Here is a 21,633-nt window from a genome sequence, read left to right as displayed (position 1 = left end):
ACACATTTTGCTTCCCTTTTCCTTTTTTGTTTTTGTTTTTTTTTTAATTATTATTTTTGATGAAAATAACAAAAAAAAAAAAACCTAGAATGAAATGCATGAATGTTATGCAATGCAAATCCTAGAAAGACAAGGAAAACAAAAACAATAAAGAAAAATGGTCACAAAGATAAGAGCGATGAAGTACAAGGACCATGACAGAAAGACTCAATTAGATCGAACCTTTTGCATCCAAAGCTTCTTAGATGCAACTCTAGCATTGGAGTTATTATTCACATTAGAATTCTGAGCAACTCTAGGATTGGTATAAAGGTTTAAAACGTTTACCAACTCACCAATAAGTACCATAGGATCTTGTGCTTGAGGCACATGTACTTTTGGTTTATTTGCTCACTTAGCAGCTTGCAGCTTGAAACAGTTTGGATGAATGTGCCCAGACTTTCCACAAAAATGACAAACCCATACAGGTCTATCATGCAACTTGCCCTTAGTAGGATTAGACGTTTTAGGTTTAGACTCTTGGAGATCAACCCTAATCTTCTTAAGAGGTGTAACTTCTACAAGTTTGACAACCTCACTCATAGGGGGCTCAGAAAAAGGAACAAAGTTTATGGAATGTGTTTCAGAAACAGAGATGCTTTCTACAAAACCTAAGCCAGTTTTTTCTGAAGGAGAACACTCAACATATGATCAAGTTTGGAATTAGTAGGCCTATTAGATTGTTCTCTAGCAACAGATAATTCATGTTCCAAATTCTTAACTTTATCAAGCAAAAATGTGTTCTCAGTCTTCACATTATTCAACAATTCATTAGCATCAATCAGTTTCACAAGCAAATTTTTCTTATCAAGTTCAAGAGATGCAATTTTCTTTAAACCTAGATCAACTCTCATAGCATCCTTTGCAGTAACTTTGCAAAACTTATTGTAGGCTTCTTGTAAATCTGCATCCTCAGAGAGTTCCCTATCAGAAGGGTTCTCCTCAACAACAACACTTTCATCAACTACAGCAGTAGCAGTGAAAGCAATGAAGTTTCCATCCTCATTACTACTAGACTCATTATCAAAAATGATGGTATTGACGAATATGGAACTGACGAAGATAAGTATAGACGAAGTTGCCTTCACGGACGAACATGACCAGTATCCACGTCATCAAAAAAGAATTAATGCCATTCAATGTTGCCAATAAAGCTCCAACCGTTACAAGACCAGCTGGACGAACTGATGGGAACGCATTAAAGTCCATAACTCCACCAGAGACGTTATCAGGGAGTCATTAACACTCCAACGGCTATAATCTCCAAGGATATATAAAACCCTCACAACACCAATACGAGGTACGGAAAAAAGACAGCATTACAACTTGAATCATTTTTATTGACATTTCGATAATCATCTTCTTTGGTACTGACTTTATCATCGGAGGTGTTGTGGCAGGCACTACATCGGTGACCACTTAGGTAAGTTCTTGCTCCCGCAGGGTCGTCAGAGTACACACAGGAGCCATCTGGACGAGTCCCAGCAAACCAACGAGGTACTGCTTCATCAGTTTGGCGCCGTCTGTGGGAAAGACTTTCTCATACAACAAGAACACGGTTCCTACCAGCTCCAGATGGAATCCAACCAGGACTCAGCGGCCTTGGCGCAGCAAGTCCGAAATCTCGTAGCCACCGTCGAAGAACTTACAAGGCAGAATCAAGAGATGAGACAGAGGTTACAGCAAGAAGAGAACCGGTCAAGAGCTGTTCAAGAGGACGAAGGGGATAGCCATGGAAGAAGTGACCGACGGAGAACGGTAACCCCAGAAGAGCAGCATTCTGACATCCTCCAAGAGATGAGGAAGGAGATGGATGAATTAAGAACCGCCATCAAAGAGAAGACTGATCGAAGCCTGGATAAAATGGTCAGAGCGACGGACTCCCCTTTTACCATGGCAGTCCTAGAACGACCGGTACCAGCGAAATTTCGGCTACCTCAGCTTGAGCCTTTTGACGGGCTCAAAGACCCCCAAGATCACCTTAACACCTTCAAGACAACCTTAGGCCTTCAACAGCCCCCTGACGAGATCATGTGCCGTTCATTCCCCACTACGCTGAAGGGAGATGGACGAGAATGGTTCACGAGATTGCCCACTTCATCCATCGACAACTTTGAGCAGTTAAGCAGTGCTTTCCTGCGCCATTTTGTCGGGGGGCAACGCCCCAAAAGACCAGCGCATCACCTACTCACTATTAAGCAAGGAGAGAGGGAGACCTTGCGATCGTATGTAAAACGCTTCACTCGGGAGACTCTAGAGGTGGACGATGCAGACGATAAGGTCCAGCTGACGACATTTAAGGCAGGGCTTAAGTCCAGAGAATTCGTCGTCTCATTAACAAAGAATCCGCCCCGGACGATGGCAGAGATGTTATTGAAAGCTCAAAAGTACATGAATGCTGAGGACGCACTGGCGGCCATCGTAGACGAGGGGAAGCTAAAGACAGAAGGAAGGAAGGAAGACGAACGCAGGGGACAAAAGAGGGAGCGTCCAAGCCACCGGGGAGGTGACACCGACAGACGAAAAGACGAGAAAGCTCCACGACCGGTAAAATTCACGCCTCTAATTATGCCTGTTGACAAAATTTTGACACAGATCCAAGATCAACACCACCTAAAGTGGCCAAGGCCCTTGCACTCGTCACCAAGTGTGCGGGACAAAAGCAAATACTGCCGATTCCACAAGGACCACGACCATTACACAGAAGATTGCCGAGATCTGAAGGGACAGATAGAAGAACTGATACAGAAAGGAAAACTTCAGAAGTACGTAAAGAAGGGGGACTCCAGCAGGTTCAGAGAAGGCGACACGAGCCAACGAGAGCCCTCGTCCAAAAACGAGAGTCGCCAATCTCAACCACAAGAAGTGATCGGGGAGATAAGCACGATAGCAGGAGGACCGTTCATGGGGGGATCATACAAGTCCCTCAAGAAAGCATACCAGAGACAAGTAAACAGTGTCCATATGGAACCCCCATTGAAACAAAGACGGACGAACCAAGATATATTCTTCAGCGAAGAGGACGCAAGGGGAGTCAAACAGCCCCATAACGACCCTCTGGTGATAGCACTCACAATTGAAGGGTTCAACACTAAAAGGATCCTCGTCGACAACGGTAGCTCTGCAGACATTATGTACCTATCGGCCTTCCAACAGTTGAAAGTAGGTCCTGGTAGATTGCGCCCGTTTGAGTCCCCCCTCGTCAGCTTTAGCGGTGACAGGGTATACCCCAAAGGCATTGTGACACTGAAAGTCACGATAGGCGCCTACCCGAAGCAGCAGACCCGTCATCTGGACTTCCTGGTTGTGGACTGCCCCTCTTCGTACAATGTGATCATTGGTAGGCCCACGCTCAACCAGTGGAAGGCAGCAACGTCCACCTACTGCTTAAAGATAAAATTTCCAACTGAAGATGGAGTCGGTGAGGTAAAAGGAGACCAAGTCTTGGCCAGAGAATGCTACCAGGCCGTGTTGGCTGCAGGAGAAAACCACACATGGACGATCGAGAGAGAAAAAGAAGACAGAATGGAAGCCCTGGAAACGGTGGAACTCGTTGAGGGGGAGAGCTCAAAGGTGACGAGGATAGGTACAACCATAAGCCCCGAGATGAGGAATGAACTCGTCCGTTTCCTTAAAGGAAATTTGGATGTATTTGCATGGAGTCACGAAGATATGCCGGGCATACCATGCCAGGTAATCCAGCATGAGTTGAAGACAGATCCCGAGAAAAAACCCGTCCAGCAGAAACGACGGGTCTTTGCCCCCGAACGAAACCAAGCAATCAAGGAAGAAGTTAACAGATTGTTGCAGGCAGACTTCATCCGAGAAGTTTACTATCCCGAATGGTTGGCCAACGTCGTGCTAGTGAAGAAAGCAAATGGAAAGTGGAGAATGTGTGTAGACTTCACGGACCTGAACAAGGCCTGCCCGAAAGATAGTTTTCCCCTGCCAAGGATAGATCAATTGGTAGACTCTACGGCTGGACATAAATTACTAACATTCATGGATGGATTTTCAAGTTACAACCAGATAAAGATGGCTGAGGAAGATCAGGAAAAAACTGCTTTCATCACAAGCCAAGGACTCTACTGCTATAAAGTAATGCCCTTCGGACTAAAAAACGCAGGAGCAACGTACCAAAGACTGGTAAACAAGATGTTCAGCAAGCAAATTGGGAGGAATATGGAGGTATATGTGGACGATATGCTTGTCAAGAGCAAAGAAGAGTTGACTCACCTGGACGACCTGGGAGAGACATTTAACACCCTCCGGAGGTACCAGATGAAGCTCAATCCTAGTAAGTGTGTGTTTGGAGTAGCTTCAGGAAAGTTCTTAGGGTTCGTGGTATCCCAGAGAGGAATAGAAGCAAACCCAGAGAAGGTGCAGGCAATACTCAACATGGCATCACCCAAGACCGTCAAGGATGTCCAAAAACTCACAGGAAGGATAGCTGCGCTCAATAGGTTCGTCTCTAAAGCGACGGATAAATGTCTCCCATTTTTCAAAACATTGAAGCAAGCCTTCGCCTGGACTGACGAATGTGAGGCAGCTTTTCAAGAGCTAAAGCATTACCTCGGTAGCTCGCCCATCTTGAGTCCCTCAAAAGCAGGGGAAAGCCTTTCTCTATACCTGGCGGCATCAGCCACGGCTGTCAGTGCGGCCTTAATTCGAGAAGAAGATAAGAAACAGCTACCAGTTTACTATGTCAGCCAAGCCTTCCAAGGAGCAGAGGCCCGGTATCCCAGGATTGAGAAGATTGCTTTCGCCCTAATAGTGGCTTCACGGAAGCTACGACCATACTTCGAAGCACACCCTATCCTTGTAATGACGGATCAACCCATCAGGAAATCCATGAACAAGCCTGAAGCAGCTGGGAGAATGGTCCAATGGGCAATCGAACTCAGCCAGTTCGACATCGAATACCATCCCAAAACGGCCATCAAGGCGCAAGCTCTGGCAGATTTCATAGCAGAGTTCACACTTCCAGACGATGACGACGACAAAAACGAGGTTGAACGTTGGACGATTCAGACTGACGGATCGTCAACCCAAAAGAGGGGTGGAGTAGGGGTCATTATAAACACCCCCGATGGAGAAAAACTCCAATATGGAGTCCAATTAAAATTCCCGGCAACCAACAACGAGGCTGAGTACGAAGGCATACTGACGGGATTGAGACTTGGCAAAGCCCTCGGGATTAAGAACTTGCTTATTCAGAGCGACTCGAAACTGGCAATAGGGCAGATCAGGGAAGAGTATGAGGCGAAGGAAGAGAGGATGCAGAAGTACCTCAAGCTGATTAAACATCTAGCTCGTGGGTTCGACAAGTTGGACTTTGTCCGGATCCCAAGGAACCAGAATGCAGCGGCAGACGAGGTCGCAAAAATGGCCTCGTCCGAAGAAGAACCGTCGAACGATGAGATTCTCATGGAGATTCAGAAGTACCCTAGCATCGAGGAAGTCCCGGTATTCCCTATCCAGAACATAGGTGGTTGGATGGCACCGATCATCTCATATCTTCAAGACGGGCATCTCCCTCATGATTCGATGGAGGCCAGGAAGATCAAAGCAAGGGCGGCCAGATTCACAATTTTGAATGATACCTTATACAAAAGAGGATTCTCCTTGCCTTATTTGAAGTGTATCGACGAGGAAGAAGCTAAGTACGTCCTCCACGAAATCCACGAGGGGATTTGCGGAGATCATGCCGGGCCCAGGTCCTTGGTAAGCAAAATTATTAGAACAGGATATTTTTGGCCAACTATGCAGGCAGACGCTACGGAGCTCGTCAAGAGGTGCGATAAGTGCCAGAGGTTCGGGAACGTCCAGAGGTTGCCAGCAGAAAAGATGACAACTGAATAAGTTCTCGTCACCCGGGCACCCATAGTCTAACGGACAGACGGAAGTAACTAATCGAACGCTGCTCAGGATCATCAAAGCACGACTAGACGAAGCTAAGGGCGCGTGGCCAGAAGAATTGCCCAACGTCTTGTGGGCCTACAGGACAACAGCAAGAACCCCCACGGGAGAGACGCCTTTCAGGCTCACTTATGGCACTGAAGCAGTAATCCCCGTCGAGGTGGGTATGGCTAGCACCAGGCGAGAAGTATTCCGCGAGGAGAACAACGACGACCAGCTTCGAATCAATCTGGATTGCTTAGATGAGGTAAGGGACAAAGCCTCGAACATGATGATGAAGTATCAGCATAAGATGACTGAATACTACAACAAAAGGGTCAGGCTTAGAAGACTAGAAATTGGTGACCTCGTCTTACGTAAGGTGACGACTGCAACTGGAAACTCGGCCCCACTTGGGAAGGACCATACAGAGTCGTGCACTACTCCCGACAAGGTAGCTATCACTTGGAGACCCTAGACGGACAGAAACTCCCACGACCTTGGAACATAGAACACTTGAAGAAATACCACCCACGGATGTAAATCGAGAATGTACCAATTCCTCAAAATTAATGAAATAATGGTTCAAATAAAGTGTTCGTGCAGGTACCAAGTCCCGGAGACCCAAAAAAAAAAAATGCCTAAGTAATAAGATTCCGCCTCGACGGATGTACATTACTGACGAAGGCAAAATAAAAAAAAAAGCCTAAGTAATAAGATTCCGCCTCGACGGATGTACATTACTGACGAAGGAAAAATAAAAAAAAAAGCCTAAGTAATAAGATTCCGCCTCGACGGATGTACATTACTGACGAAGGAAAAATCAAAAAAAAAAAAAGCCTAAGTAATAAGATTCCGCCTCGATGGATGTACATTACTGACGAAGGCAAAAAAAAAAAAAAAGCCTAAGTAATAAGATTCCGCCTCGACGGATGTACATTACTGACGAAGGCAAAATAAAAAAAGCCTAAGTAATAAGATTCCGCATCGACGGATGTACATTACTGACGAAGGCAAAATAAAAAAAAAAGCCTGAGTAATAAGATTCCGCCTCGACGGATGTACATTGCTGACGAAGGCAAAATAAAAAAAAATGCCTAAGTAATAAGATTCTGCCTCGACGGATGTACATTACTGACGAAGGCAAAAATAAAAAAAATATACGCCTAAGTACAGAGGAAAGCTTAAGCAATGACGAGCATACATTGATGGTGAACGCAAAATTGACACACAGGTGAACATGTCCAAGTAGATACGATATCATAAAAGCCTAAAACCAAAGGCCATTGTTCAAAAAAAAAAAACCCATAAACACTGGGCTAAAAATACACATAAAAATTTCTAGTTATCCAGGAAATTAAGCCTGAAAAACATGTCAGGCACCAAAAAAAAAAAAAGAAGAAGAAACAAACTTCTTAATAACAGGTTCAAACACCCGGATCGGCATCGTCTTCAGCTGGGGCATCGAGGGCAGGGGCATCGAATACGCTAGCATCAGGAACGTCCCCAGGAGCTTCGGCGGCGGCGGCTAGGGCGGCCTCATCAGCAGAGATCTCCTTATCGACCTCCTCCATATCCAGCGCCTCCAAATCTACCCCGGAGGGATGCTTGATGCAATACCTCCTCAAGAGCTCGAACCCCTTAAAGTACCAGCTGAAGAGTACGGAGTTGTACTCTTAGGTCTGCTGGAAGCCCTCGATGGCCCTAGTGGCGACGACCTTAATTTTCTCCTTCGCGGCTGCGAGCTGCTCGTCCTTTTCCAGAACCAGCTGCTGCTCAACCTTAAGATCGTCGCCCAGCTTTTTGACCTCGTCCTTGTATTGGTGAATGTCCTCCATCGCGGTTGTTAGATCCCTCTTCAGCCTCGAGTTCTCCATCTCCAGGATTTTGATCCGAGAAAGCGAAGACTCGACCTTGGCTTCCTGAGCTTGATACTCCACTGAAAAATGGACGGCTTCCCCCAACACCTAAAAAAAGAAAAGGGCATGCAAAAGAATAAGTGAGAAAGGGATGGGCATATATGTAAAGGCGTCATAAGAAACAAACAGGTTACCTGGACGAGTTTATGGATGTGACGACCCATCAACTCAACTGGAGTCGAACCTGAAAGCGCCTTCAGGTCCTCAGCATTCACGACCCCATGAGCCCGATCCGTCGCCAACCTCTCGTCATCCCAAATAGTGGACGAGCCGCCGGCCTTCTTTCCTTTATCCAATGTGCGAGGCCTCTTGGAAGCAGGTGTCGGGATCTCTTCTACCGAAGTGGTCGGAGAAGCCGTCCTCGTCGTCTCGGCACCCGATACCACGGGTGTGGTCGAGGCCGTAGGAGTAACCGAAGCAACTTTGCCTTTCACATGAACCACCTTCTTCCCGAGGTTCGACAAGGGTTCGTCTTTCTTGGACCTCATTTTTTCATACATACCCTTGTTGAATTTCGTCGTCATCTCTGCAAAAGGGAAAGATTTTGTAAGGGAAAGAGCAAATCAAACAAGTACAGCCTCAAGGTCGAGACCGACGAACTCAGAAGCTTACTCTTCTTTCCCTCGATATCAAGGCTCCGTAAGACGTAGGGGGACGGATCGGGGCCGAGGTTGTAGAAAGCGAGTGTCCTCGGGTCTACCAAGTCGTCCCAATTTTCAATGGACTGGGAATACGTGATGGCTACCTCGACGCGCTCGTTGTACCTACTTTTCAACTTCGGTCTTCGTTTAGCTGCACAAGAACGAAGGAAATTAGCAACAATCATCAAAAAAAATATATGTAAAAAAAAAAAAAAAAAAATCGAGAAGCAACCTGGGGATCTCACCCCAGTCCTGGCTAGAGGGAGTCTCAAAATTGTCCCCAGACACAAACACAAATCTGGACTTCCAGTACCTGAAGGACGAAGGTAAGCCCTTGACGATCTTGGTTCTTCTCTCCCAAGGTACTAGCTCGTAATACCCGTACTCTTTGGACTCTTTTAGACGGTATAAATAAACGAGCTCATTTACCTTAATCATATCCCCGTTAGCGGGCCAACCATATTTCCATACAGTTGACCACTATTCTCCACGAATTGGGCATAAGCTGCCCGGGGGCAATCCCCAGATATGCCAGGAGCTCCATCACAAACGGGTGGACAGGAAGCCTAAGTCCACAAGTGAAAGCGGCCTCGTAGAAGCACACTTCACCGGGGAAACGAGCAAGCCTGTCGTCGTCGGTAGGGCGACGAACACGGACCCGCTCCGGGAAACTCGAAACCTATCCCTAAACCGACTGACGGCGTCGGAATCTAACCCGCACGGCTCCATGAGGGCATGAAAATCCCTAACCTCTCTAAAAGTCGAGATAGCCGTATCTCCCTCCATAGGGTCGTCGCTAGACGACAACCCAGTATCGAGGTCACTAGACCTAACCTCAGACATCAACTGCAGCTTCTTCACCAAACCTTCAAACCAATCGACGGACTCTCGGAGCAATGGAAATAAATCACCCAAAGCAACACCTAAACTGCTACCCTCAGAAACAAAGCCCCTCAAATTGGGAAAAGCACCTAAAGACCCCCCTAAGCGAGCAAAGAGAAAAGAAATTGAAGGACAAGCTTCCCTAACCTCTAAATTACTGACCATGAACCCCCAGTCTAAAAAGAAGAATACTAAAATTCCCACAAAAAAGAAAGGAGAAACAAACAAAAACACAAAAAAAAAAAACCAGAAATCAGATACTTGCGAAGAAGGAAAAAAGAAGAAAGGAGAGGAAGAAGAAGCTTACCTCGAAAAAGCGAGAAGCCCAACAGCCAAGCAAATCACCAAAAAGAAGCAAAGAAATGTCCGAAGGGGGTGCTTAGAGGAGAAGAACTGGAGTTTGGAAGAAAATGAAAAGTAAAGTGCAGAGAAAGGAGTTTAAAAACCAAATAGAAGTGAAAACCGAAAATCGGCGGGAAACCCAAGGGTCAGTCCCTTTCCAACCACATCACGCCACGTGGCCACAACCCACGTAACGCCGCCATGCGCATTCAATGCGGCACGAAATCCCAAAGGACAAAAAAAAAAAAAAAACTGTTCGGCTTCCACGATCGTCACTGACGACCATGAAGCCCGGGGGCATCTGATGGTATTGACGAATATGGAACTGACGAAGATAAGTATAGACGAAGTTGCCTTCATGGACGAACATGACCAGTATCCACGTCATCAAAAAAGAATTAATGCCATTCAATGCTGCCAATAAAGCTCCAACCGTTACAAGACCAGCTGGACGAACCGATGGGAATGCATTAAAGTCCATAACTCCACCAGAGACGTTATCAGGGAGTCATTAACACTCCAACGGCTATAATCTCCAAGGATATATAAAACCCTCACAACACCAATACGAGGTACGGAAAAAAGACAGCATTACAACTTGAATCATTTTTATTGACATTTCGATAATCATCTTCTTTGGTACTGACTTTATCATCGGAGGTGTTGTGGCAGGCACCACACCGGTGACCACCTAGGTAAGTTCTTGCTCCCGCAGGGTTGTCAGAGTACACACAGGAGCCATCTGGACGAGTCCCAGCAAACCAACGAGGTATTGCTTCATCAAGAAACTTCATCATCATTAAGGGTTACAGCCATAGCCTTGCCCTTAGACCTCAAAAATGTTGGACATTTAGATTTCACATGATCATACCATTGACAGCCAAAACATTGTTGACCCATAGAATTATTAGAAGGTTGACCTACTTTTTCTTTAGGTTTCTCATTATTGTTCACCTTAGTGGGTTCATTCCTCCTAAAATTTCTAAGTTCAGCATTGTGTTTACCTCTTGCCATTTTATTGTTGTTCCTAAGAAAATTTCTAAAGTTATTGGCAAGATAGACAATTTCTGTAGCAGAGAGCTCATCATCGAATCCACTCACATCAACATCATCAATAGACTTAAGAGACATTGATTTGGATTTGCCAGTCTTCGGTAGGTCCAACTCATAGGACTGAAGAGATCCTACAAGTTTATCAACAGGGATGGAATCCACAACCTTGCTTTCACTGATGACAGTTACTTTGAGTCTAAAATCTTCAGTTAAAGATCTAAGTATCTTCCTAACAATTTTAGGTTGATTATAGATGTCACCCAAATTATAAGCAGAATTAACAATATCATTAAGCTTAGCATAGAATTCATCAAAAGTTTCATCACCAGACATCCTAATGCTTTCAAATCTAGTTGTTAACTGCTGCAGCTTATTGATCTTAACTGCCTTCATGCACAGTTTGGAGAATATTCCACACAGTGTGAGCAACCTCAACATTAGAGATTCTCTTAAATTCTTCCATAGAAACAACATTAAAAATAGCGTTCATAGCTTTGCTATTGAAAGCGGCTGCTTCTTTTTGAGAAGTTTGCCACTCATTCACTGGAGTAGTGGGCTTCTCCCATCCATATTCAACGGAGTTCCAAACTCTCTTATCAATAGATTTTAGGAATACTTTCGTCCTTACTTTCCAATAAGCATAATTATTCCTATTAAAGTGAGGTGAGATCACAAGAGAGTGACCGTATTCCATGATAATAGGGGTCAATGATTAACTCTTAGATCAAAGGATCTAAACACAAGAGCTAACTCGCTCTGATACCACTTGTACATTTTTAGACCCCTTAAATACAACTAGATTAACCTAGTTATTTAGACAAGTGATTAACTTAGGTAAATTATGCAGATCTAGGTTAACACATATAAATCATATCATTGTAAAGTGCGAAAAATAAAGAACACAACAATATGATAACCTAGGCAAACCAAATCGGTAAAAAACCTGGGGAGGATTTAACCTAAATATCCTTAAGGTAAAACTGAATCCACTATGAAAGAATTGAAGTTTACACAATAGTGACTTAGACCACTAACATCCTATTGCTACCTCGAGTAGGAAACTTACTACCACGATCACGTGACAGCTCTGAGTCCACGAACTACTTCTTTCTTGGATTCCCAACAAGTACAAGCACTCGCGCTTGTATATTTTTAAGCTCTTGAATTTGCAACTGAATTGATCACCAAGCTCTTGACATCAATTTAGATCTTGATAACCCTAAGTGTATGTGAAAACAAACACCTCTAGATCTCACAAAAGATTCACACACACAGCATAAAGAGCATCCATAAAATGTGACTAGGGTTTTCCATTTTATACCTAGGGAAAAACATAAAACCCTACACGTAAAACGAGCTTGGGCTGAGTTGAGAAATTCTGCAGAAAAACAATCTACACGAGTTTCGATCGATCGAGTCTAATTTTTGATCGATCGAGCTAGGCAGATTTACACAGTAAATCCTACAGTGCACTTGATTCCAACTTTACACTTCAACATATTTTGAGCAAGTCTAAAATAAGACTAAACGCTTTGATCATAGTTTGCCAACATTACAAAATGAAGTTCTAATACATTTAGACCCAAAGTCTTAGAACCCAACACAAATGTACTATGGTTGGAAATAATAGAAATTTCTCAAACTAAAATCACTAAACAACATAGCATGAAGGATGACTTTGATACCAAATATAAGATAAAATTTAGAGTGCAACGGAAACAAAACAAACATAAACATACCTCCAGTTATAGTTGCTTAAGTGCTTGGAGAAAAGAAGACTCACTATATGATGAATTGATGATAGTGAATATAAAAGGTGTCTTCTAGTCTTTGATCTTTACCTTACATATTTTCTTTTGATGGTGACAGGCTATATATATAGGTTAGATTAGGGACCCTTTTAAATTAAGATTTGTTCCATAACCTCCTTCCATCAAGGACTTTAAAACTTGTAACTTCAAGGTGTTTATTAACCAAAGGGGTTATACCAATTGAGAGTTACTTAGAAATTGTTATTCACCATAACGTCTTTCACAAATAAAATCCTTAAGACATGAGTTTTCATTTATAATTTAAATGTGGGCCACATAAAGTTTTCTTAAAATCTTACATTTCGTTAATTCAACTAGTCAAGTCTTTTGTCATTAAATATTTCTAAATGGGAGATAAAAGAGAAATAAATATAAAGGTGAACGTCAACATAATATTAATTGAAAAGAAAAGTTTTTTTTTTTTTTTTGAAAAGAAAAGTTGAATACATAGCATACGCACTGTAGCCAAAAAAAGTCTTTATATTTTGGTTAGTCAAATGCTATTAATTTAGGGGCATAATTGTCACTTTTGAAAATAAAATTCTTCTAAGTCATAGAAATGTGGATGCCTATTTTTTAAAAACGAAATTCATAAATTTCCAAATTGAGAATCCAATTGCCCATAGACGTATGGATTTTATTTACCTACAAAAATTGAAATGCTTAGAAATTTTAGAGGATTTACCTTAAATAGGATTAACAAGATAATATTTATTTCATTTTATTCCACTCTTCCAAAAAATGAAAGGAACACACCGTAAGCAAGGTTATAAATATCATGTCAAAGAGCAATGCGATTTGCGCAAGGAATAGAATGTTTTAGTATTCATTGATATCATGTACCTTTGGCATATTTGATAAAGCCCAAATATCATCTTTTTTATAAATCATTTTTAATTATTTTTTCTTGCACTAGTCAAAATATCAATATCAGCTCAAATATTGAAAAAATCCTCAATACTATCATATAATTTAGGGTTGTTCGGGGGCCTTTTTCGGTTGCTCGGCCACGTGTGGTCCTTGGAGGGGTGACCTTGCTAGGCCCGGGTTTTTTTGGAGAGTTGCATCCCGAAACTCAACATTGGGCCACGTGGTCCAATGGCTACCGGTGTACCTTTTAAGCTTACCAAACCATTAAAGCCAAAGTTTAAGAATCACGATAATGGTTGAATAAATATGTAACATGTGCTTGATATAATAGGTTTGATTGGTAGTTGTAACAACAGTTGAGATAAAGTAGTATTTATTTAGAGGTAAAGTAATCATGTACTCAATGGTTTAGATTTAAAGATATGGAAGCAATGTTACTTATCTTCGTATGATTTGGAGCCCAGCCGTGTAGCACTAGTGAGCTGATAGGATTCCAACAGAATGCCAACGGTAGAGGCTAGTTAAGCTTGCCCATCCTTTGTATGATTTGTAGCCCAGCAGTGTAACATCAGTGAGCTGATAGGATTATAGCATAATGCCAGCGGTAGAGGCTAGTTAAGCTTGACCCTCTTATCATGCAATTTAAATGAGTTTAAACCTTGGTTAATGGTTGTAATAGTAGTTGGAATAAAGTAAAATGTATTTAAATGTGAAGTATTCATGTGTTCAATAATGTAAATTTAAAGATAAGGAAGTGAAGTCACTTATCTTTGTATGGTTCGTAACCCAGCTGTACAGCTTCTGTGAGTTGATGATATCCTAGCAGAGTGACCCCAGCGGTAGAGAGGCAGTTTGCCATAATAACTTCAAGATTGAAGGGGAAAAATAGGTGTAACTGGAGGGAGAGAGAGTATGCCCAGCTGTGTGTAGGGGCTGGTTAAGCTTGCCCCTCTTATCATGCACTTAAATGAGTTTTCCCCTTGACAATGCTCTTTTAGTTGTTGTGAAATTATGAATAGTGTTGCCTTCCATGAGAAAGGCTTTTGTATAGAGTACTTGTGCCTTCTAAGAGAAGGGCTTTGTGTAAAATGGATTTGTGCCTTCCATGAGAAGGGCTTTGATATGAGATCTTGGTGCCTTCTAGGAGAAGGGTTTTAGTAAGAGAGATAGAGAAGAGAATTGATAGGTGTTTATGAGCAGCAAAACAATAGAAATTCAGAGTAAAAGAGTATGAGAGTGGAGTTTAGAAGAGTGTAGTGTGTTATATGTAATGTTGTAGTAAATATGTATGAGATTGTGTAAGAGAAGTGAAGAAAGAGATGTTTTGTGGGATGTAGTATTTGTAATATGTATGATATATGAAAGTATGAAAGATATGACAGTTGAAGATAGTAAAAATATGAGATTACAACTGTTGGAGAAGTTGTAGAGATTGCTTTCCAAAAGGAAGATTTTGTAGGAGAAGAGTATGAAGATATGTATAAGTATTTGGAGATGGGAGCAGTAAGATAGGTCTATTTTCTGAGTATGAAGAGTGAGAGAATCAATATATGAGGGGTAATAGTGCTGCAGTGTGTTTAGCAATGTTGCTGGAATTTACTGCTGGGCTTTTCTGCTGGTATGTATTGCTGAGATTTTCTGCTGGAGGATAGATGAGGGCTTATGAAGCGATTTATGAGCTAGAGGCTGAAGAGTTTAGTTCTTGATTTTGAAACTAAAAACTCAGAATTTCATTCAGAGCTTAGGGAGAGAGAATAGAGAGGTTTGTGAAAGAGTTCTTCTCCCTTGTTCCCCCCTTGAGGTGTTGATGAGGGGTCCTATTTAAAGCTGAGTTTGAGGGGGTATTTTAGCAAATAATATCAGCCAAAATCTGTCCCAACTTGTAATGAATTTTCAGAAAATCCATCTTAAGATTTGGGCAAAAAATGGTATGTTTAGGTTTAAGGTATACTTGCTATTTCGGGTAAGAGCTGCTGGGGGAAGAGCAGCAGAAAAGAAGGTATTTTGGCAAGAAAAAGATGGTTAGTTTAGCTGGTTTTGGTTTTAGCCAAATGAGGAATAAATAATAATGCTAAGGCTATTAGGTCAACTAGGTCAACTGTCAGCTGAAAAAGCTGTCCCAGCTGTCAAAAAAAGCTGTTACAGCTATCATGAGATAGCTCACTTTGGGCAGAAGCAAAAGAGGTCAGCATGGTGATTTCAGAGTGTTAGAGAGGTCATTCAGTATTTATTTTATGAATTTAGCTGAAAATGGTAAGGTTTCTTTCAAGGGTATCTTGCTATCTTTGGCATAGCAGCTGGCAGCTGGAATTTCAGCATTAAATGGTTGTTGATATCACTCCCAGCCAGGTGTCAAGTGCTGAATGCACTGCTGGGGTTCTGCTGGAAATGTTTCCCCTTTTGGGTGTTTGTGTTTTTGGTGCAAGGTTCCATTCCAAAACATTTCTAGCAAGTAATATAAGGATTGGTTGAAAGGTAATGAAGGTTTAGAGGTTTAGTCAAGGTCTCATTATGTTGTAACTTAATCTTGGTGAGCAAGAAGAGTATTTAATGCTTTGCTCTGGCAGCTGGTAGAGAAATATATGGTCTGATTGTGGTAGACAGTAGCTGGGTATGAGTGATATCATGAATATTGTGTATATAGTTGGAGATAAAAGATAACCAATCAAATTAGGCCATGTGTTTGAGTTGGATTTTAGCTGAAAGCAGTAATGTAGTTTATGTAGAATAATATAATGAAGTTTCTAAATTTGTATAGCAACAGCTAGAGATTGAATGAACAGTTATTTTCCTAGCAGTTAAATGGCTGGGGATATTGAGTATGTGTCATGTGATGAATATTAAGTTTTAGGAAAAGAGCAATGAGAAATTTTATCATTTTAAGTGCTATGTGATAAGAGATGCTTACCATATGTTACCCGCCACACACAGACTCGTCAGAGTTTAGGGAGTTGAAGAAGACACGCCAAGCAACATGTTTCTTTTATCAACTTTAAACCGCTGGAGCTTTACTGAACATACTTTTTGGCCCTCCAAACCACGACTCCCAAAGTTTCCCTAAAGAGACTTATGAGTAGGGGTGGCAATTCGAGTTCGCGTGTCGGGTTCGTGTCGTGTCATGAGTATTTGACTACATAGGTCAACACTAACCCGACATGTTTATTAAACGGGTCAAGATTCCTCAACCCTAACACGACCCATTTATTAAACGGGTCAGTCGTGTCGACCTGTTTATCAACTTTTATCAAAATGAAAAATAATAATTAATGAAAAAACAAACAAATAAATATTTTTAATATAAAATTCAGAACTAACGAGTAACTGCATCACAAAGAATCATTCAAAATTAAAACATATCACAATATCACAAATAATTAATCACAATATGTTAAAGAAAATAAATCACAACAACTAATAAGTTTATATACCAAGAGTTTGAAGGGTATATTCGCAAAATATCATTTAATTAAACGGGTCAGACGGGTCAAACGGGTTCTATGTGTTCAACACTAACCCAACCCATTTATTAAACGGGTTAGCCGTGTCAACCCGAATATGACACGAACCCGTTAAGCCTCAACCCATAACCTGCTAATTTCGTGTCGTGTCGTGTCGGGTTCACGGGTCGTGTCAAATTTTACCACCTCTACTTATGAGCTTGGGTCATAAGCCGAAGATGAGATGACATACCTCAGGTTTTGTTGTCATTTTGTGTGACTATGAGCTCTTGTTGAAGAAGCCGCTTGCCATGAGTGTGAGAGAGGTAATATGGGTCATGAGTTTTGATTCATTACTTAAGCCTGATCCATATGTTGATGTTGATGATGTTATGAGTTATGATCCCAATTGATGAAATGGAAATGTGGACCATGAATTCGCCTCTTGAAGTAAGGATCTTGTGGGCCATGTGAGCCCAATCCATGAGATATAAGCTTATTTTGAGCTTCATAGAGATTTACCCAAAAAATCAATAATGCGTTGATGTGGCATGAGTTGCCAATGAAGTGATGCCATGTGGGCCAAAAAAAGAGTCCTCAACAATTGTGAAAATGTTATGGATGTAACTCCTCTCTTTAAATTTATCTCACTCACGTTTGATATATATTTTTCTAAAAACTAGTACACACTAAACCCAATAGTTTATTTCATTTCAAATTTTAAATTTTAGTTTGTTAAAAATTCCTTCTTATATAACGTCACTAACAGTAGACAAATTTAAATTGAAAAATTACATTAAACTCAAAAAAAAAAAAAAAAGTCTCATCAACCATGCACGTGTGGAGTGCTTGTGATGAGACTAGTGTAGGGTATGTGTTTAATTTGTTATCTTTTAAAAAACTTAAGGTTTAATTTGTTACCTTCAAAACAATATGGTTTAATTTGTTCTTGTTTTAAATTTCAAAAGCTTAATTTATTTATTTTTTTTTGAGAATCAAAAGCTTAATTTATTACTTCTAAAATGGTAAGATTTTTTTTTTTTTTTTGGGGTGAATATTGTAAGATTTAATTTGTTAAATCCTTCTTCAACCAAAAAAAAAAAAAAATTGTTACACCTCTAAAATCTAAATTGTAAGGACAGCTGATTACTCTTCTTCTTTTTACTTTTTAGACAGTCACAGGCTCACAGTTACAGTGCACGACAAAGAGCAAAGTTGCCGGGGCTTAGTTTTCCTCACGCCGGTAGTTGCTGCTCCTTAATCGCCGATTGAAATTACTGCAAAAACCAGAAGGTACCCTTTCTCTTGTTTTTGTTTTATTTTTGGGTTTAGCCCATATTTTGTGATATATCTTATGGATGGTTGTGAAATTTTTGATGATTGATGATGGGCATGACTGTTTGTGTTTTGTTATACATAGCTCTTCTCCAAATTTTATAGAAATGCTTTAATGCAACAATTTTTTTGGTTTCTCTGGAACTTGCAAACCAAATTTGTGGTCTCTCTTGTCGTCAAATAAAGAAAACCTGGGATCCAATCCAGAAGCACAAAAAAGAAACCTATTGGTGTCTTGACCTCGTAAAGAGAAATCATGATAGAGCGGACACCAATCCTTGCAGAATGATTTTTAATGCTTCACTAAGTCAATGTCCTTAAACTCTTATAAACCTTAAATATTTAAACATGGCATTGGGTGTCTCTGTGAACTCCTCAATCATCTATACACTGTCAAGGTTTTTTTTTGATTGTTTGCAGTTACAAACTTTTGGTATAATCCCTTCAATAGATATATATATATATATATATATATATATATATATATATATAATTTTAATCTTTTTTTGTTGTTGTTTTTTTTGGGGTCAAACTCTGTATTCTTATAATCATATAGTGCCTGGTTTAACAGCAGGGAGTTTAGTTTAGTTGTATTTCTCTAGAAATATCATCTAGATTGCAATTTTGTGAGAAAAGTTGGGCCAATGTTTGTGTGGTTCCTCTGTTGTCTATAGACTACTAACTTCTATTTCCAGTGCAAAAAACAAGTGGTCTACCCATTTTAGTCCTCCTAGTTTCAAAATCCCTTGGTTTCCTCATTGAATATATATGATTAATTACAATTTCTCATTCTGTTAGTCCTCCTAGTGGATTCTAAAGCAAATAATAAGCTATTCAAATAACCCAATAACAACTGTCTTTTTCTTTAACAAACAATTATTGACCAATTGTGAGATATTATAATTCTCTCTTAATAACATTTTCTCTGTCCTCACCCCTCCAAAATGTCTTGTAGTACAGATATCACTTGCTAGCTACTACAAAGTACAAACTATAGAGCCTTGAAGCCAGCCTTCCTAAAAATCTTACCTCTATTTCCAAAAGTGCCCTTGAACTTCATAAAATTTGGTTTTTTGTTTATATATATATATATTTTAAAAAACCAAATTATGATCATGTATGCAGAGAAATGAAGTTTCTGGATTGGTACTTAAAGATTGCGTTAGTGTCAGCTGGTATTGGAGCTTCAATGGAGTTTTTTATGATCAAAACCGGCTTCTGTGTGAGAACCCTCCTTTCCGTTTAATTCTTTATGCACAATCTTATCCTTTTGTGTTCCTTTTTCATCTATGAACTTGATTGTATGATTTTAGCTAGAAAAATTCTTTAAGATGCAAATTTGGTTTATGATTGTGTGAAACTTGGCCGCATTGAGTATTATACAGTCTTGGAAACTTACTTTGATTGATAAAGCAATCTGCTTTATTTTCCAATTATGTTTGTACTGGTTTGCATCAAGTAATGAGAGACTTGTGGCTACAGAATTCCTGTTTCACTAATTAAAATGATCGTATTCAGTGCATAAAGCTTCCACTTTCATGGGGTCTAGGAGAGGTAATTTGTAGGAAGCCTTATCCCCATTTATATTTTGGCGCCTGTTTCAGTAATTACAATTTGAAAATTTCTAGAATCAGATTTTGAATATTTATATTGTCCAGATTATAGTTTGATTATAAATGACAAATCTTAATAATTATTAGTCGTATTGTCAAAGTGAAAACAGGTATTGTTTCCACTGAACCTCAGTCCTTGGAATTCACCTAGAACTAGGTGTATAACTTAAGTTAGGTGGCCTCATTGGCACATGGCATCACACTCGCATATTTTTTGTTACAGTATTCGATGATGGTTTGCTGGTTTCATGCTTGTGATGAAGCTTCATCTTTACCAATTGAATGAGTTTTCCACTCTACCCAACTGCCTTCTTATCAGAAAATTTAGCTATTGTTAGTGATATAGCTATTATTGTTATCAAATGTTATTTGTTATCATTAGTCTATTCCTTCAATGACCCATTCTGTAAAGATCATTTGTTACATTCTGTCAATACATTCTTATTCTAAAAATGTTATTATGTTATTGTGCAGATGACAAAGTGACTGTTCTAGAGTCAGAGAAGAGGGCTTGGGAGAATTCCCCAGAAGCTCAGGCAATCAGAGAAGCACTCGATCCTTGGAGAAATAATGATGCTCAAGCACGAAAAAATTCGTAGCTTTCTGCTGTTGCAGTATCCTTTCCTCAGGTTTATTTCTTTGATGGTTTAAAAGTATTTTAGGACCTTTCTTGCGGATACCGATGCATTTTCTCACAATAATTGAACAAAGCTAGTCTGTCTGAATTTCAATGTTTCAAGCATAATGGCCCAAATTGATATCTCCAGTGTAACCAAGTTGTCTGAGTTATGAGACTACTCCACAAAACAAAATAAAAATAAGTATCGTTCAATACGGAAGGCTGATTTTATCCTTTTTGTGGTGCTTTCTTTTTTAAATTCCTGTATACCTTAAGAACAAATTTGATCTTAGTGGTTTTCTCCCTTTCACCTAAAATTAAAGACACTGAGAAGTCCTTGCTACAAAATCACAACCTAGGAACTACAAATAACAACTACAACTAGGATACAGGTTACAGAACTTAGAGTGACTCTCTGCCTCAGTTACAAGCTAAGAACTAGCAGGGTAAAAAGGACTTGCAGAATAGAACCTTCAATCTCAATTCTCAACTCTTATATTAGCTATAGAACAGGGTTTACTACATTGACTGCTGATGTATTTATTATAGAAAATTTCCAAAGAGTAATGAGCAATGCTAGAGAATAGAAAAAAAAAATCTTTAACTTGCTGAGGTGGGTACATGTGACTTAAGACGAGCAATAGGGTGGTACTTTAGGATTAGGACTAGTTGATGCTAAAAAAATCAACTCAATTTGAAAAAAAGTAACCGTCTCTACCTTTGTTTTAATTGGTTGAACCTATGCAGAAGAGCCGAAATTGACCCCTCAAGATCGATGTAATTATCTGTAGATATCCAAATTAGATCTATAATTTTCTCTTTTTAATATATTTTAATCAAAATTTGGCATATGTTTAGCAAATCAATAATCAATGCTATCAATTTGTAATGTTTAAAGATGATAGAGAAAGATTTGTAATATTGTTACCTTTCTGTTACAATCTGTCAAGATTTGTGATAATCAATGACCTTTCTGTAATATTGTGGTGGTTATTTAAATTGATTGTCTTCACAAAGCTATTTTTAGAGGTCATTACCTAGACAAAAATCACATTAATAGTTGAAATTATTTATTGAGAATTTCATATGGATCTCCAAATGGTGGTTGATCATTTACAGTTTAATAAGGACACTAAATTTTTACATTTTTTTTTTTTTTTTTTAACAATTGGTA

The 21,633-nt window shown here is 40.1% G+C and overlaps 2 protein-coding genes across 2 annotated transcripts; both read left to right on the top strand.

Moving 5' to 3' along the window:
• The first annotated feature begins 5,424 nt into the window (after positions 1-5,424).
• LOC142624892 (uncharacterized) lies at positions 5,425-6,415 on the top strand. The gene is made up of 2 exons (XM_075798623.1): positions 5,425-5,505; positions 5,927-6,415. The coding sequence occupies exons 1-2, from the start codon at positions 5,425-5,427 to the stop codon at positions 6,413-6,415; spliced, it is 570 nt and encodes a 189-aa protein (XP_075654738.1).
• Positions 6,416-18,042: 11,627 nt separating this feature from the next.
• LOC142625796 (uncharacterized) lies at positions 18,043-20,679 on the top strand. The gene is made up of 3 exons (XM_075799519.1): positions 18,043-18,185; positions 19,353-19,447; positions 20,315-20,679. Exons 2-3 carry the CDS (start codon positions 19,357-19,359, stop codon positions 20,437-20,439), a joined length of 216 nt encoding a protein of 71 aa, XP_075655634.1. The 5' UTR covers positions 18,043-18,185; positions 19,353-19,356; the 3' UTR covers positions 20,440-20,679.
• The last annotated feature ends 954 nt before the right edge of the window (positions 20,680-21,633 follow it).

The sequence above is a fragment of the Castanea sativa genome, chromosome 2 (genome assembly GCF_040712315.1).
Source record: "Castanea sativa cultivar Marrone di Chiusa Pesio chromosome 2, ASM4071231v1".
Taxonomy (NCBI): domain Eukaryota; kingdom Viridiplantae; phylum Streptophyta; class Magnoliopsida; order Fagales; family Fagaceae; genus Castanea; species Castanea sativa.
Note: the sequence above shows the minus strand (reverse complement) of the source record. Positions and strands in the feature narration are given on the sequence as shown.